General features: G+C 43.7%; 1 protein-coding gene across 2 annotated transcripts in view; it reads left to right on the forward strand.

The window, feature by feature from the left end:
* The first annotated feature begins 9,448 nt into the window (after positions 1-9,448).
* Positions 9,449-17,587, forward strand: part of ARID2 (AT-rich interaction domain 2) — an 817,990-nt gene continuing 809,851 nt past the window's right edge. The window contains exons 1-3 of one of the 2 annotated variants that reach the window (XM_033959297.1): positions 9,449-10,456; positions 10,645-10,738; positions 11,714-11,811. In XM_033959297.1, the coding sequence (XP_033815188.1) occupies positions 10,365-10,456; positions 10,645-10,738; positions 11,714-11,811 (284 nt within the window). In that variant the 5' untranslated portion in view covers positions 9,449-10,364. Of the gene's footprint in view, positions 10,457-10,644; positions 10,739-11,241; positions 11,365-11,713; positions 11,812-17,587 lie in introns of those variants that run through there. The other variant, XM_033959298.1, reaches the window with a different exon arrangement.

Below are 17,587 nucleotides of genomic sequence, written 5' to 3' on the forward strand. Positions count from 1 at the left end.
GAGAAAGCTTTTTCCATTAAGTTAGATGATTCTGGCGTCTTGAGGTTTTATTAGTGAGACTGTCTACAAAATTATTTAAAATATTTAAAAATATTATATGTGTACATGTATGCATATATATGCATATTCCTTTTTTTCTCTTCTTTTTTTAAAATTCAGTGCTATCCCTTACCTTTTTTTTTTTTTTAAAGAATATGGAGTTCTTTTCTATTTTAATTTTGTAAACCGCTCTGCTATTGTCTAAGGAAGGGCAGTATATTAAATAAAATTAAACCATATGATTTGTGGACCTTCCAACCCAGTTTGTCTCCTTTGATTCTAGTATGTCCATGAATCCAGCAGAAGTATACCTGAAAATTTTGGGATAAAAGAGAATCCAACATCGGAATGATGACAAGAACTGTTGCGAACAGAACCTGATTTATTCTGGAGCCTGCAGTAAGGTTAAATCAGTATATACAACAGATTTCTATAAAAACAGGATCTCTATATAATCAGATTTTGAGATCACAAAGTGGCATTTACTAATTGAAATTAGGGCCCCAGATTTCAGAAGAAATCATGGTGTATGACTCACAGCTGTGGGGTGTCACTTCAATGACTCAATACAGATTGAGACGGAAATAGAACCCCTAGTTGCCTTTGTTTTTTTTTGTTTCTATGAGCCCCTTTTACAAAGCCACCGTAGTGAGTCCCAGAATGGCAAATGCAACACAGCTCATAGGAACTAAATGGGTTGCATCACATTTGCCGAGTGGGAATCACTACTTTAGCTTTGTAAAAAGGGTGCTATGTGTCTAAAATGTGTGGAGCTGTTCAGTAGCATTTTGCATTTTAAATATTAAACTATGAATGTTTGTTAAATGGTCTGCCTTTCTTGTGAACTTCTCCTATAGTTTTTATCTACTATCAATGCTCTTGATCTGTATATATAGAAACATAGAAACATAGAAATAGACGGCAGATAAGGGCCCACGGCCCATCTAGTCTGCCCACCTTAATGTCCCTCCCCTACCTTTGCCCTGTGAATAGATCCCATGTGCCGATCCCATTTGGCCTTAAAATCAGGCACGCTGCTGGCCTCAATCACCTGTAGTGGAAGACTATTCCAGCGATCAACCACTCTTTCAGTGAAAAAGAATTTCCTGGTGTCACCTCGTAGTTTCCCGCCCCTGATTTTCAACGGATGCCCTCTTGTTGTCGTGGGACCCTTGAAAAAGAAGATATCTTCCTCTGCCTCGATGCGGCCCGTAAGATACTTGAACGTCTCGATCATGTCCCCCCTCTCTCTGCGCTCCTCGAGCGAGTATAGCTGTAATTTGTCAAGCCGTTTTTCGTATGGTAGATCCTTGAGTCCCGAGACCATCCGGGTGGCCATTCTTTGCACCGACTCCAGTCTCAGCACATCCTTGCAATAATGCGGCCTCCAGAATTGCACACAGTATTCCAGGTGGGGCCTCACCATGGATCTATACAATGGCAACTTGAAATGTTTCAAAATTGTAATTTGTAATATAATATGAATTTTATACCTGCACTTCATTGTTCATGAAATATGCCAGCAGATGAATGCATGGAACTGGTGCAGGCTAAACACATGAACAGTATCATAGGTCTGTATATTCAGGCACAGATCCTCCTCAGCAGTCATCAACTAAAAAATGGATACCAGTGCCGAAGCTAATTCTAATGCTGTGAACCAGAGGATATTGCATTGCCTTATCACCTTAAAAAGTCATACCATCAACAAACAAAGTTAATGTTCCAGACAAGCCTCAGCCTATGTTTAACTAGGCTTGTTGATCCATTGAAAGACTTGTTGATAGATATGAAAGACTAGGATCTTATTCTCCCTGCTCCCCAATAATAAAGTATTTGTAGAGCTGGCCCAGTGACGTTTTAGCAGATGGCATAGACTGGAATCCTAGAAAAGAATTTTGTGCCCCAAGCTGGCTAGAACTTTGGATACTGCAGAGTACATAGCCTCCAGGAGAGACAAGTCTAAGGCACTGATCTTCAGTAAGACATATGGGATAGATTCACGGTCCACAGTTATACATTACAGTGACACTCGTACTGCATGGTCTTTGCCATGAACTACTGCAATGATGACTGGGCTAAAGTAAATAGTAGGGAACATACAAGAGCTTTCATGATACTCCAAATTCTTTCTAGATTTTGATTCTGATTCATTTCGAGGTTTGATGGGGCCAGAGCAAGCTACTGAGACAAAAATACAGTTTTGTTAGGTTGGAAGCATTTACAGCACAAGTCACACCACAGATAATGTTGCTTTTATTGATAAGTAAGATATTGACACTACACTTCCTGACTTACAGTGCACTGCTTTAATAAACAGGTAACATAAATGAAACCCTCACAGCTGGAGTAAAACTTAACTCAAGTCCATATATTCAGTAAGAACCTATAAAACCATCACACACTTTAGACCAAATTTCCACTAACCAGATCAAACAGGACAAAGGTAACTTCACAAATATAAACCCTGTACATTATAATTGCAGAGCTCATAGTTCTTCCACCAGTATCCTACACAATTTATTTGCATCCTAGCATTTTGCCTTCTGGGCATCCCAAAATACCTTTTGAATTCCTAAAGGATCAACACAGATCCTCAGCATTATCCCAGGACAAGCAGGCAGCCTATTCTCACATATGGGCGACGTCATCAGCGGAGCCCGGATGCGGAAGCTCGCAAGCAGACTTGCTTGAAGAAACTCGAAGTTTCGAGTCGACCGCACCGTGCATGCGAGAGTGCCTTCCCGCCCAGCACAGGGCACGTCTCCTCAGTTCTCAGTTTTCTGCGGAGCCGATAAGTCCGTCTTTGACTCTCTGCATTTAACTTTGTTACTTCGTGCCTTCTCTGAACCGCAGTTTGTATTTTTTCTTCACGAATCACTGTTCTTCCTTTATTTCTAGTTTAAAAAAAAAAAAATTTCAATCTTCTGTCCGTTTGCCGGGGCAGGCCGCTCAGCCGCAGCCCATGGGCTTCGATCTTGTGGCGGCTATTTTTCCTCCTATGTCGTGGCCTGTCACGGGCTTCAAGAAGTGTAGCCAGTGTCAGCGTGCGATTTCCCTTACGGACCCACACCGTCGGTGCCTCAAGTGCCTTGGGCCGGAACATCACCCGAAGTCGTGCAAGCGCTGTGCTACTCTTCAACTTCGAGCCCTTAAACGTCGTCACCTTGTGGTGGAGAAGCTGTTCGGGATGGATTCTTCCTCCGATCCCTCGACATCGAAGGCGCCCTCGGCCTCACCTTCAACCGAGACTCCTCCTGCTTCTACTACTTCCACCTCGAGCCTCATCAGACCTTTGTCGTTTGCAGCGGCTCTCTCTTCAACGACACCTGCTGTATCTTCCCCTGTTTGCTCAGGTCATATAGCTCAGCAGAAAGTTCCAGCAGTGGTGCTTAAAGTGCCTAAGACTTCCAAGTCGAAGCACATTTACACTGCCTCGGTGGATCCTCCAGCCAAAGCAGGTGGTTCAGTTTCAGACACGGATCCATCCTTGCCGGCTTCTTTCCAGACCATGTTGGAGAAGCAATTCATTCAGTTCTTTACTAATATGGGACCGAAGCTTCTTCCTCTCATCCAGCCTGGGCATTCAGCAGACTCCCGCGAGGTCGAGCCGCTTCCTTTACCTCAGTCTGAACTTACACACTCTTTACAGGGAGCAGAGTCTCTGCGAGTGTCTGGTCTGATATCCAAGCACGTGAAGCAAGGAGCAGAATTTTTGCAAGTGCCTCGACAGGAATCCTCACACTCTATACAAGGAGCAGAGTCTTTGGGAGTGCATCGAGGTTCCTCCATCAAGCCTCTGCAAATTCGCTATACAACCTCAAGTCCTATCCATTCTTTGGTGGCATCGCCTGCTTCTGTCTCCGAGGCGAAGTCTCCTCGATCTTCGAGATCTGCTTCCAAGCATCGTTCTCAACGACGATTGAGGCCTTCATCGAGGCATACTTCCAGGCATAGCTCTTCTTCTAAAGAACGTCCCTCTTCAACTACTCCTCGATCTACTCCTACTTTGACTAGACCGCCGACTCCTCGCTCGAGGTCTCCACTTCGGAACCTCGAGGATGCAGCGGTTTTGATTGCTTCGTCCAAGTTTCCATATTCTTTTGATGCCTTTTTTCCTGCCAAAGCTTCATCTTCAACCCAGGCTGCCTCAACGTCCTCGAATCCTTCTCGAGGCAAAGCATTGGTGGATCAGCTATCTTTCTCATCTTTTCTTCATCAGATGGCTGTTGACTTGGATCTTCAATTAGATGCTGGTTCCAAATACTCTAAGGAGTATCTCAAAGTCATGCATCTCCCTCAACCTCCGGCAGAGTCTCTTAAGCTTCCTCTTCACAAGCTTTTGTCTCAGACTTTTGGTCGATGCCTGGAGACCCCTTATACCATACCGGCTGTTCCAGGCAAATTGGATTCTAGGTATAAAACTGTACATTGCAAAGGGTTTGACAACTCACAGTTATCTCATCAATTCCTGCTAGTCGAGTCCTCCTTGAAGAGGTCCCATCCTTCCAAGGTTTATGCCACCGTTCCTCCTGGAAGGGAAAGGGAAAACTATGGACAAATTCAGACGTTGCATCTTTCAAAATGCCATGATGTCCTCTAAAGTCCTCAATTATAATTTTCATTTTATTACTTATTTTGAGTTCCTCATTTCTCTATTACCAAAATTCTTGACTTATTTGGATACTCAAAAGCACTTTGAATTTCAAGAAATCCTTGCTTCTTTATCACAACTCCGATTACATCTCCTGCAGTCATCTTACGATGCCTTCGAGTTATCTGCCCGGGCAGCTGCTTGCTCTGTAGCCATGCGTCGCCTTGCCTGGCTTTGTACCATTGACATGGACCCTAATCTTCAGGATCGCTTAGCTAATATTCCTTGTGCGGGCAATGACCTCTTTGATTAATCTATCGAGGCAGCCACCAAGAAATTGTCTGAACATGAAAAATCCTTTGCTTCTATTGTCAGACCTAAGTCAAAGCCAGTCCTGCCAAACCTACACGCCCTGCTCCTATCTATCAACGGCGTTTTGCTCCGAGGACGGCTCGTTACAATCGACCTCCTCTTAAAAAACAGCAGCCTCAGAAGTAACAAAAACCTCAACCTTCTGCTGCACCTAAGCCTATTCAGCCTTTGTGACTGTTTAAAACACAGCATAACCTTTACCATTCTGACTCTGACTTCTCTTCCCCCACCGATGGATGACTATTACATCCGACCCCTGGGTGCTCACCATCATCAGGGAAGGATACTCTCTTCATTTCACTCAGGTTCCACCAGAGCTTCCTCCAAGAAAGTATCCTTCCATTCCTTCCCAGACCGCCCTTTTTCTTCAGGAAGCTCAAGCTCTGCTTCGTCTCCATGCCATCAAACCAGTTCCTTTGGAACAGCAGAACAGGGGTTTTTACTCCCGTTACTTCCTTGCTCCGAAGAAGACGGGCGATCTGCGGCCCATTCTGGATCTCAGGGCTCTCAACAAATTTTTGGTCAAAGAAAAATTTCGAATGTTGCCCCTGGCATCCCTTTATCCCCTTCTCGAGCAGAACGACTGGTTATGCTCTCTGGATCTCAAGGAGGCCTACACTCATATTCCCATTCATCCGACCTCCTGTCAATATTTCAGATTTCGAGTGGGGAATCTGCATTATCAATACAGAGTGCTGCCCTTCGGCCTGGCTTCATCTCCCAGAGTGTTCACCAAGTGCCTGGTAGTGGTAGCAGCAGCTCTACGGAACCATGGTCTTCAGGTATTTCCCTACCTCAACGACTGGCTCATCAAAGATTCAACATCTCAAGGGGTTATTGTAGTGACCCAATGGACTACCTGGTTCCTACAAAGTTTGGGATTCGAAATCGACTTTCCCAAATCCCAACTTCAGCCCTCACAGAACCTATAATTCATTGGAGCTGTTCTGGACATTGTCCAACTCAGAGCATTCCTCCCACAACAACGTCTGGAAGCTCTTCTTCAACTCTGTCATATAGTGTCTTCCCGGTCTTCCATCTCAGCGAGACACATGATGGTACTCCTAGGTCACATGGCCTCCTCAGTACACGTGACTCCTTTTGCCAGACTTCACCTCAGAATTTCTCAGTGGACCCTGGCATCTCAATGGACGCAGGTTTGCGACCCATTTTCTCAACACATAACAGTCACTCCTTCATTGAAGCAGTCTCTCCGTTGGTGGATGCTCTCTTCCAATCTCTCCAGAGGCTTGCTTGTCAAACGCCCCTCCATCAGAAGGTCCTCGACAGATTCTTCGACCTACGCTTGGGGCGCTCATCTCGATGGTCTCCGTATTCAAGGCCATTGGACCAGTACGAATCGTCAGTCTCATATCAATTGTTGGAACTCAGAGCGATCCTCAAGGCTCTCAACGCTTTTCAATATCTTCTTCACGACCAAGTAGTCCTCATTCGGACGGACAACCAAGTCGCCATGTATTATGTCAACAAACAGGGCGGGACGGGATCTGCCTCCCTTTGTCAAGAAGCTCTGAAGTTTGGGACTGGGCAATCTGCCACAACACCTTCCTCAAAGCTGTCTACATCCAAGGGGTGAAGAATTGCTTGGCGGACAACTTGAGTTGTCTTCTGCAACCTCACGAATGGACACTCCATTCCTCGCCTCTTCATCACATTTTTTCACAGTGGGGAACACCTCAGATAGACTTATTTGCAACTCCCCACAACTATAAACTGCCTCAGCTCTGCTCCAGGATATACTCTCCTCATCGCCTCAAGGCAGATGCTTTTCTTCTGGAATGGACGAATCTCTTCCTATATGCATTCCCTCTCATTCTCAAGACTGTGGTCAAGTTGAAGAACAATCATGCCACCATGATTCTGATTGCTCCTCGGTGTCCGAGACAACCTTGGTACTCCCTTCTACTTCAACTCAGCAGCAGGGAGCCATACCTTCTACCAGTTTTTCCTTCTCTGCTTACACAGAGTCAGGGATCCCTGCTTCATCCCAACTTGCAGTCTCTACACCTGACAGCTTGGTACCTCTCAACATGACCCCTCTTCAGTTTTCTCAATCTGTAAGAGACATTTTAGAGTCTTCTAGGAAGCCGACCACTAGACAATGCTATCACCAAAAATGGACTAGATTTTCTACATGGTGTTTTTCTCATGATAAGGAGCCTCAACATTCCTCCTTATCTTCTGTTTTGGATTACCTTTTGCACTTATCCACTTCTGGCCTCAAGTCTACATCGATCTGAGTCCATCTCATTGCAATTGCAGTTTTCCATCAGCCTATTGAAGGGAAACCCCTCTCTGCTCATCCGGTTGTTTCCAGATTCATGAAAGGACTTTTCAATGTCAAACCTCCTCTCAAACCGCCTCCTGTGGTTTGGGACCTCAATGTTGTCCTTACTCAACTGATGAAGCCTCCGTTTGAACCAATTGACAAGGCTCATCTGAAGTATCTCACTTGGAAAGTTGTGTTTCTCATTGTCCTCACTTCTGCTTGACGAGTCAGTGAGCTGCAAGCCTTAGTTGCTGATCTACCTTTCATGGTGTTTCATCATGATAAGGTGGTCCTATGTACTCATCCAAAATTCCTCTCTAAAGTGGTATCGGAATTTCATCTTAATCAATCTATTGTTCTTCCAGTGTTCTTTCCGAAGCCTCATTCGCATCCTGGAGAAGTAGCTCTCCACACTCTGGACTGTAAACGTGCTTTGGCCTTCTATTTGGAACGCACCAAACCACACAGAACTGTTCCTCAACTTTTTGTCTCCTTTGATCCAAATAAGATGGGACATCCTATCTCTAATTGTGCCATCTCCAACTGGATGGCTGCTTGTATCTCATTCTGCTATGCCCAGGCTGGATTACTCCTACACAGTAGAGTCACAGCCCATAAAGTTAGAGCAATGGCAGCTTCAGTAGCTTTCCTCAGATGTACACCTATTGAGGAAATTTGCAAGGCTGCTACTTGGTCCTCGGTTCATACTTTCACTTCTCAATATTGTCTGGATACTTTCTCCAGACGGGATGGACAGTTTGGCCAAACAGTATTACAAAATTTATTCTCTTAAATTGCCAACACTCCCACTATCCCATTTGGTTAGCTTGGAGGTCACCCATATGTGAGAATAGGCTGCCTGCTTGTTCTGGGATAAAGCATAGTTACTTACCGTAACAGGTGTTATCCAGGGACAGCAAGCAGATATTCTCACAACCCACCCACCTCCCCTGGTTGGCTTCTCTGCTAGCTATCTGAACTGAGGAGACGCGCCCTATGCTGGGCGGGAAGGCACTCGCGCATGCGTGGTTCGGTCGACTCAAAACTTTGAGTTTCTTCAAGCAAGTCTGCTTGCTAGCTTCCGCATCCGGGCTCCGCTGATGACATCACCCATATGTGAGAATAGCTGCCTGCTGTCCCTGGATAACACCTGGTACGGTAAATAACTGTGCTATAAGGGCATTTTAATTTGAATTCTAATGACATATCAAGAAAATATTTATACTTGCTCCATGCACTTTTGAAATACAGTAATAAACAGTAGGGAAAATGAAGCTCTTTGTTAAAGCAAAACAAGACTCTTAATAATACAATGACAAAGGAGAAAGTGTATTTACTGTCATTAATTTTTGTCGTTTGTGAGGAGGCTTGCTTTGCTGCTTAGGGAGACTAAGAAGTTGCTAAGTACATTAGGTTCCAGTTGTGGAGAAAAGGTAGTAACAGAAGCATAAAAATGAAATGAAAATTCCGTTTTACACAAATATACTCTATGTTCATTGGCTAAACAAATGTGCGATTTGGAGCCGTTCAAAGCTACTGTAGTTATTGTGTGGTTTCTAGAGATCCTATTATGGATTCTTATTGATATGCAACCTTTCTATTAACAGCACTCTCCTCCCCAAAAAACCCAAACTCCTCATACACAAGAAAAACAAAACCTAAGAATATATTCTAGTTAAAAGGTATCAAATTTCATCAAGAACTTTAATTAATCTTTTAAACGATTAAACCTTTGTCGGAGCGCTGATTAAATTTATTTATTCAGTGAAAAGTTGTTACTTACAAATGTTTCATTGACTTCTACGCTAAAACAATAGACTTCATAGTAACATTTATACTACCCTTCCGCTTGCACGGTAATATCATAGATTTGTTTTGTTCTATAATAAAAAAAAAGCAACCTACAAAATATAAGAATATGTTCCTGCACATATTAAGACCAATACGAAACGCTTATCTCACGTGGAAGGCAAACTTAAATATGCTACCTGCTAGCCCTGATTCTCAGGAAGAGGAGAAAAACTTTGTGAAGTTTAGACTCCTCCCATTCAATTGCCTTAAACTACTTGATTCGAAGATCAGAGTAGCAGGTTTCCTTCTACTCAGTCTACTTCCTGTTTTGGTCTCAGTAAAACAACAATAAACATTACATTTTTTTTCTTTCTTTAGTTTTGTTCCTCCCTCCTTCCCCCAAATGCTAATCAAAACCCCCAGCAGTCTATTTTTTACACTGTTCATTATCTATTTCTGCCACCCTCCCTTGCAGTTCCCTCCGTCTCGCCTCGCTGCTGCCGCAGCTCGAAGAACCGGTAGTAGCCGTTTATTTTCCTCCCTTCTATCTCTCTTTCCGCCCTGCTTTGTGTGAAGTTTGCGGCACATTGCAGATGAGCCCTAAGCGCGAGCGAGGCATCGGCTTCTCTATTGTTTCCCCACCAGCTCCCGGCTGCCGAGCGCAGAGAGGGGAGGGGAGAAGAGCTGTAGTACCCTCGGCCGACGACTAGGGGTCGCTGTGCAGTGTTCTGGCTTCTGTAGGCCTCAGATCTTTTTGTCTATGTGTGTGTGTGTGTAAGAGAGAGAAGTGAATCCCGCCGCCGCGGTACAGTGTGTGTGTGAGAGAGAGAGATTGCATGGGAGCCGCGGCTTCGGTAGCGCACACTGTCAAAAAAGAAAGAAAAAAAGGCTACTCCAGAAATTGTTTTTTTGGACAGACCAACACCGTACCAACCCAAAACATTCATTCGGGCAAGTGGAGCCATGCTCGGGCTCATTAGCAGGCGGAAAAAATCGGCTTCGTTTCCGTTCGCTGTGCTGAAAGCTTAGGGAAGGAATTACCAAGAGCTGGCTCTCCTCTCGTCTTGTGTGTGTGTGTGTACAGTCGTTATTATCACCCGTCTCTCTAATTCCTTTAACTTTTTTAAAAAAATCCACTCAGCTTCTGGCCCGTGACTGAACGCCGGCGGAGTATGGGAGCCTTGGTATCTTAAGAAGCGATTGAGTGGGGAGGGGGGGGGGTTAATTTATTTTTTTAAACCTCTATTTTTTATTATTATTTTGGGATTTTTTAAAATAATGGCAAATTCGACAGGAAAAAGTCAACCCGACCAGCGGAGGAAAGGACTGGCTTTTCTTGACGAGCTGCGGCAGTTTCACCAGAGCAGAGGGTGAGGAAAGAAGGAAAAATATCCCCCTCCCCCCCAGGACGGAGGGGAAGCAAATTTTTAAAAGGGGGCTTAAAAAAAAGCACAACTTTGACGGCAGAATTGGTGGCCGGTGGAGGTTGACAACTGTTAAGCTTTTGTTATTGTGTTTTATGTTTTTTTTTTTTTTTTTTTTTTTGCCGTTGCTGCAGGTCGCGGTTTAAGAAGATCCCCGCTGTGGCTGGGAAGGAGCTGGACCTTCACACTCTTTATACCAGAGTCACTACTTTGGGCGGATTTGCTAAGGTGAGTGCATGTGTAGGGGGAGAGTTTTTATTTTTTCGTTTGGATTTCCCTCTCTTCTGGAGAAGCGGAGGCGGCGAAGCCGGGGACTGGCGTGGCGGAGGCAGCAGTAGCCGGCCGGCGGGCAGGAGGCAGGCAAGGCCGGTCGACTGGGATCGGGGTTGTTGGGGGGCTTTGAAAGGGGAGGGGGCTGTTGATGATCCTTGCTGGACTGGGGTCATCTCGCTGATGAAGTTAGGGAATCCGGTTTTGTTATTTCTTTGCCCGACTGGGCTGTGAGGCAGTTTCTGGAGCTGCTGTTGCTTTTCCACTGAGAGATGTGAGAGAGTGTCTCTCGCTCTCTTCTCTCAGTGCAGTTTTAGTGCAGCTCAAAATTAGCGGGCATGTTTAACATCGATAATCGGTCGGGAGCGGGGGCAGGGAGAGGATGACGCTGTCGGGGTACCGGATCTTCTCCAAAACGAAAATAACAAAAGAACCCAGTCGTGGAGCAATAGCCATCTTAGGCTTCAAGGCTAGGGATGAAATGTAGGCCGCAAAGAAAAAAAAAAGGCCTGAGTATTGATGAAAGTATATGGGATCGTTTTGCTTCCTACAGTCCCAAACAAACTCCCTCTCCTCAACTGCAGGTGACTAGAATAGTATTGATATTGAGGAACTTTAGTATTTTTTTAAATGGAGTTCGTCGGGGTTTTATGAGGGTTGGGAGGATAGGAGGTGAAAGATTTGCCATTAGTTTTAACTATTAAGGGCAGTAAGAAAGCTAGTTTTTAATGCATGTTTTGGGTTTATGTTCAGAGATACCAGTTTGAAAACGGGGGACATTCATCAGCTGCTATGGGTATCATGCAGTAAATGTACAATTTATAAATAGGTACTTGCCTTTTTTTAAAATCGCATTATATATTTTGACGATATAACATCAAGTGCTTTGCTTTCTTTGATATCATTGTGAAAGTAATGTCTGATATTTGACAGGTTTCTGAAAAGAACCAGTGGGGAGAACTTTCAGAAGAGTTTAACTTTCCAAGAGGTTGTTCAAATGCTGCCTTCGCTTTAAAACAGTATTACTTGCGGTAAGTTCTGTTTGACACTCTCTTCTAGGAATTTTATTTGCAGCATTAAGAAATTGGCAACATATATTTCCAGGATTAATTCGGATTTTACAAAAATGCTTTTCATGGTTTAAAAATCATATGCTTAGTTGAAATTTTTCATATTTGTTATGTATTATTTTGCTGTTGTACTGATCCATCCACCTTATTGCTAAGCTGTTATGACGTTTTGCACTGTATTTACAGTTGAAGTGATATTTGCAGCATACAGTATCTGTGATAAAACTTTTATAGATGCTAAACTTGGTACATTTGTACATATGATTGCTTTTGGAAATTTGGACTCTAAAAGTTGTTTTCATAGAGGTTATAACTGTATTAGTATATTCACATTGTAAAAAAATATCAAGAAGAGGTAAGCAGCTTGCCTGCATCATTTTTTCATGTTTTGTATCTAGTAGATAATGTACTTTCAATTTAGTAATGTTAATGGTATGCATTTTATTTGCCATTAAATTGTATTTGTCCTTTTTTGTTAGTTGATTGTAGGAACATGTAGAATGACCTATGTCTGTTTAATTTGTCTTTATATTTACCAGTTATATTTTTATGCTTTTATATTCAGTGTAAATATAGTTGAGCAATTTTTTTTGTAATGTTAAATTTCAGTGGGATGGCAGATACTTAGTGGCAGTGAGGTTTTCTAGATAAATTATATATATTTACATGAATAGGTGTATAATATAAGTTGTTATTCAGAATGCACTCAATAGGATCTGTCACTTTGAATTAGGAAGTGCTGTTAACTGCACAGGTGTGCCTATTATTGGTTGTCTCAGATTGACTTTATTCTTGAGACTCTAGAGTTCACAGCAGTATGAAGTCATTACTGAATTATACTGGTCTGGAAAAATTTATTTGGAACATATCTTTTGTATGAAGCCATGTTTAATTAAAAATGAAAATGATAGAAAATAGTGTTGGTCCATTAGAAATGAAATTAAGGAAAAGAAATCAGGGTATGTTGAGTAGAGTGTATGATAAAATTGAAAACTTTCTGGATTGTTAAGATTCCTTGTTAGCATTACTTGAGCATATGTTATTGATAATATACAGGTCCAGAAGCTTCGATTTGAAAGATAACTGCCTAGTAAAGATTTTGTGAATGGGGATATAATTCTCTTGGGGGCAGTGACTCCAAATGGGTTAATTTTGTCCTAAGCCAGGATATCTGTTGTATGATTTCAGTTTCACAAATTTATTGCTGACAGTCACAGTAGTGCTTGTATTGTGGCAGAGTTGATTTTTTTTCCTGGAGTTCATAAGACATAACATGTAAAGGAAACCTATCCAGGTATGCTTGAAAATTTATTTGGTTGAAGCTTGTGGCACCCAAAACAATAGGCAATATTTCTGTATTTTTCTGCCAAATCTTCTTGGACTCCTATGTGAGAGATTCCCAGTATTTCAATTTATGAATATGCAGAAGTTGTGTTCAAAGAATAAAGTTTTTAGATTTTTGTGATGAGAGTTCAGAACTTTGAAAAAGTTTCATATAAATTATATACTGTAGTAATAGTAATGTTCCTATATTCAGATCTTTATTTCTTTAATGGATATCTTGGCACCTTGCTTTTTTGAGCACAAATAATTATTTAGGCATAAAGATATGTCAAGATTTGAAAAAACCCAAGCGCCAGGACACCATGGCAACTAAAAAATCAGACCTGGTGCCTGGGTTTTGTCAGCTGAACAAATGGCAATGGGCAGCTCAGTTGGAACTGCAGAAAGTAGAGCCCATCAGTAGCAGACTGTCCACTCTGTCTTCTCCCTTCTACTTCAGGTTCACTGCTTATCACAAGGGGAAGGAAAGGAGAGGGACTATGTGTTGGGCCAAAGCCACTGAATTTAACTGAGTTGTTCATTTTGTATTTAGTGCCAAAGTGGCAGAGGAGGATATAGTCCAATGCACAGTTGCTCTTCTTTCCTTCCAATTGTGATCCTTACTGGGCTGGGGCTGTAGGGTGGGGGAGGGGGCTCAGAGAGAGTGCTAGGTATCACTGTGCTGTGGGGGAGTGAGAGCTGAATACCTGTGTGCTGCAGGGAGAGGGTAAAGAATTTGAGTGTCTGCAGCAGGGGTAGTGGGGAGGGAGAGAGCTGATTGAGGGCCAGATTCTCAAACTTTACCATGCTTTAACGATGGCTACTAAACTAGTTCCTACCAGTTTAGCATGCCAGTACAGTATTTTACTGGCTGATTTTCAGAACAGCACACTGTGGTTTTTTTCCAAACTTTCTTGCAGACTCCAACTCTGCCATGAAAATATAGTACAACAAGGTCATTAATATTAAAATGGTGGTAAAATGGGCTCATCAATATTTAAACAACCATTCTGGGTGATTCTCTGTCATCGCCTGGTGATTCTCAAATCTTGTAGAACTATATTTGTGGGCAAAATTTTCCAGCAGGGTTTGAGCTACTGTAGCCTTACTTTCCGTTCAGTGCCTGAGCACTGATTGGCTCAAGGACTGACAGGAAAGTAAGGCTTGATATATCAGACCCCTCCTCCCGCAAATTCGGTGCCTTAGGCCTCCCAGTGCATCCCAGGATGCCCAGGGAAGGAGAAAGCCCGCCATTTTGAAGAGGCAGGACTGCTAGCCAGAGGGAGTGGGCATCCCTCTGGCCATCTTTCAATTCCAAGATATTTAGGGGGGGTGGAGGATGCCAGCGGCAGGAGGGATTGGGCATACTTCCTGCCGTCTTTCAAGTTAAAGGTACAGGGGCGCGGCCAATTGTCGGGGAGAGGAGCGATGGAAGGGAGCAGATATCCCTGCTGTCATCCTTCAATTTAAATATATGGGGGGCAGGTTGTTGGGGGGCAGGGGACTCCAGCAGCAGGAGGGAGTGGGCATCGCTCCTGCTGATCTTGTACAGGGTGTTGGGGGTGGGGGGGATCCAGGCAGTTGTGGAGGTGGTGGGGACTTTCTGCTGCTCTCCCTGTGGGTTAATCAGCTGAGCCGGCAAAACTCTGGGAGACCTGCGACAATTGATCAGGGCAGGGAGAGCAGCTTTGACAGAAGAGAGGAGCTGTGCTTAGTGATTGCTCTTCTGATTCCCTGCACAAATAGCGTTCATATAATTTGCATGCTATTATGCTGAGAATCGCCCGTAAAATAAAAATCGCTCCCACTACAGCCACTACATTGACTCGCTGAATTATACCGGTGAGTTTTGAGAATCCGGCCCCGAGTGCCACAGGAGGAGAGAGAGATGGAGGAAACATATCTGGGTGTCTGAAAGCCTGGGGGGAGGGGGGTACCGAGTGTTTGCTAGGGTGTAGGAGATGGGAGAGAAAGCTGGAAGGATTCGGTTATGGGGGATGGTCATTGGGAGACATCTGTGGCGGGGGCTATCCCACAGGAGATATATGAGGTGGGGGACATTCAGAGCTATGGGGTATATATTTTGGGGAGGTGATGATTGAGAGTGAACTATGAGGGTGAGTGCCAGAGAAGGGGGTGGTTGAGAGTGAGCTATGAGGGTGTGTGCTAGGGGAGGCAAAGAGAGAGCTCTGGCATCTGTGTGTACCAGGAGCAGGAGTGGGGTGGGTGGGGTGTGCTTGCTAGAGAAGGGGAGTAAGAGAGGAAAAAAGTTGGGAGCTAGAAAGATGTCTTGTTAATTAGAAAATTTGTAACAACAGAAGTAGTCCATAAGGATCATTGTTACTGAGGAGAAGATTCTTCAGCAGCCCTGTTGGTAGGATCAGTTTAAAATTTTAAAGTCTGATTCTTTTTTTTGGGTGGGGTGTTAAGAAGAATTGAGAGAAACTATACAGGATGATAGGGAAGAGGGATTATGAGAGGCTACTGCTGGGAATAGAGATGTAACACTAAGGGTGTTGCTAGGGTGGCTAGGTAGGCTTTAGGATGCAGCTTCTGAGAGTGGGTGAATGAGCAGTGGGGAGAGGTCAAATATGCAGCTGTGGCCCAGTGTAGAAATGTTAAGGTTGCAGCTTGTGTGTGTGTAGGTCAGGAGGTGGGTAGGTAGGTAGGTGGGTGCACTGCCTTACCTAGCCTTATTTATTTAGATTTCTATCCCGTTCTTCCGGAAGCTCAGAATGGGATACAAATGACACAAAATTATAGGACAAAGTTTATAGGCAGTCGTAGAGAGACAGGAGGGGAGACATAGGGGAGGAGGGGGTGCAAAGAGGGAGGGGAGAGAGCAGGGAAGCAGGAGTTAGGAAGGGGAGCTAGGAGCAAGGAGAAGGCCGTTCGAGGGGGCTGTTCAATACTAAAATAAAACCCCCAAACAAACTCACAAGAAACATTTTAAGGAAGAAACTATAGGAGACAGAATATGGAGGAATCTGTTGAAAGATACCGTATTTTTTGCTCCATAAGACGCACCCTAAATTTAAAGGAGGAAAAGAAGAAAAAAAAAACCCATTCTGAACCAAATTCTCACTGCGAGGCTCTGTACCCAAACCTACACTCCTTGCCAGGCTCTGTACCCTGTCCCACTACACTGCCCTGTAACCTGCCCCCTAATCCCCTTTCCCTTTTTTATGGTACAACATTTTTTTTATTGGTTTCCAAAATAAATTACAAACAGGGCATAGCCCAAAACAGAAAAAAGTCCCAAACAAAACTGGAACAATAGTCAAGAATACCACAGCATAAACCCCCACCCCTTCCTAGAGCAGGGAGCAACCTCCAGTATGCAAAACAATGAAACAAAAATTTAAAACAACCTTTTTTAACCCCCATCCCTTTTTAAAACACCCCTGTCCTGTAGCGAAGATATAAATTTTTAACACCCCCCTCCATGGTTGGGCCTTTTAAAAACACCCCCAGTACCTTTTTTTAACCCTTGTCCCTAAAAACACCCCCTTCCCATCTCTCTTCAGATCTCCCCCATTGCCTGGTGGTCCAGCGGTGCATCGACTGGCAGGTGCAATCCTCCTGCCTGGGCCCGCGCCACCTCTTCATGACCCGTGTCTCCTATTGCCTGGTGGTCCAGCGGTGTGTCAGCGCCACCCTCTGAATGGTGCTTTCAGTGTCAGAGGGCAGCGCTGACATACTGCTGGACCACAGGCAATGGGAGACGCTTAAGGAGGTGCGGGACAGGATGGGAAAAGGCGGCATGGTCCCAGCCATGCTGGCGGAGGGCTTGCGCCTTCCGGTCAATGCACCGCTGGACCACCAGGCAGTGGGGGAGATTTGAAGAGGTGTTTTAAAAAGGGACAAAGGTTAAAAAAGGTACTGGGGGTGTTTTTAAAAGGCCCGACTGGGGGTTAAAAATTTATATCTTCGCTGTATAAGATGCACCGACATTTCCACCCACTTTTGAGTGGAAAAAAAGTGCGTCTTATGGAGTGAAAAATACGGTACTTGAAATCTTGTTAAAGCAAAAGAAAAATAAATTTGCTGATAAATAGTCCAAAATATAGTATCTATAACTAAAGAATAGTAGCTTCATGTCTCTGGAAAGCTATACATATAATTTCAGCAAGAGCAACTCTGAATCATCATTTTTTGATGCTTGCTTGAATGTTTTATTTTTAAAAAATGTAAAAAACATATTAACGAAATGCCCATGTTTGCCTTAAGAGCTCAAGTAAAAACCCTGAATGGATAATAGCCAATAATATCCACAAAATCTATAAGAATAATCCAAAATTGGCTAATACGCCTAATCCCTGGGGAAGAAAAAGTCTGAGGAAATGAGGCAAAACTGCAAATAAATAAAATAAATGGATAAATATATAAATAAATAAATAATGGACATCAGTAT

The sequence above is a fragment of the Geotrypetes seraphini genome, chromosome 9 (assembly GCF_902459505.1).
Source record: "Geotrypetes seraphini chromosome 9, aGeoSer1.1, whole genome shotgun sequence".
In the NCBI taxonomy this organism is placed as follows: Eukaryota; Metazoa; Chordata; class Amphibia; order Gymnophiona; family Dermophiidae; genus Geotrypetes; species Geotrypetes seraphini.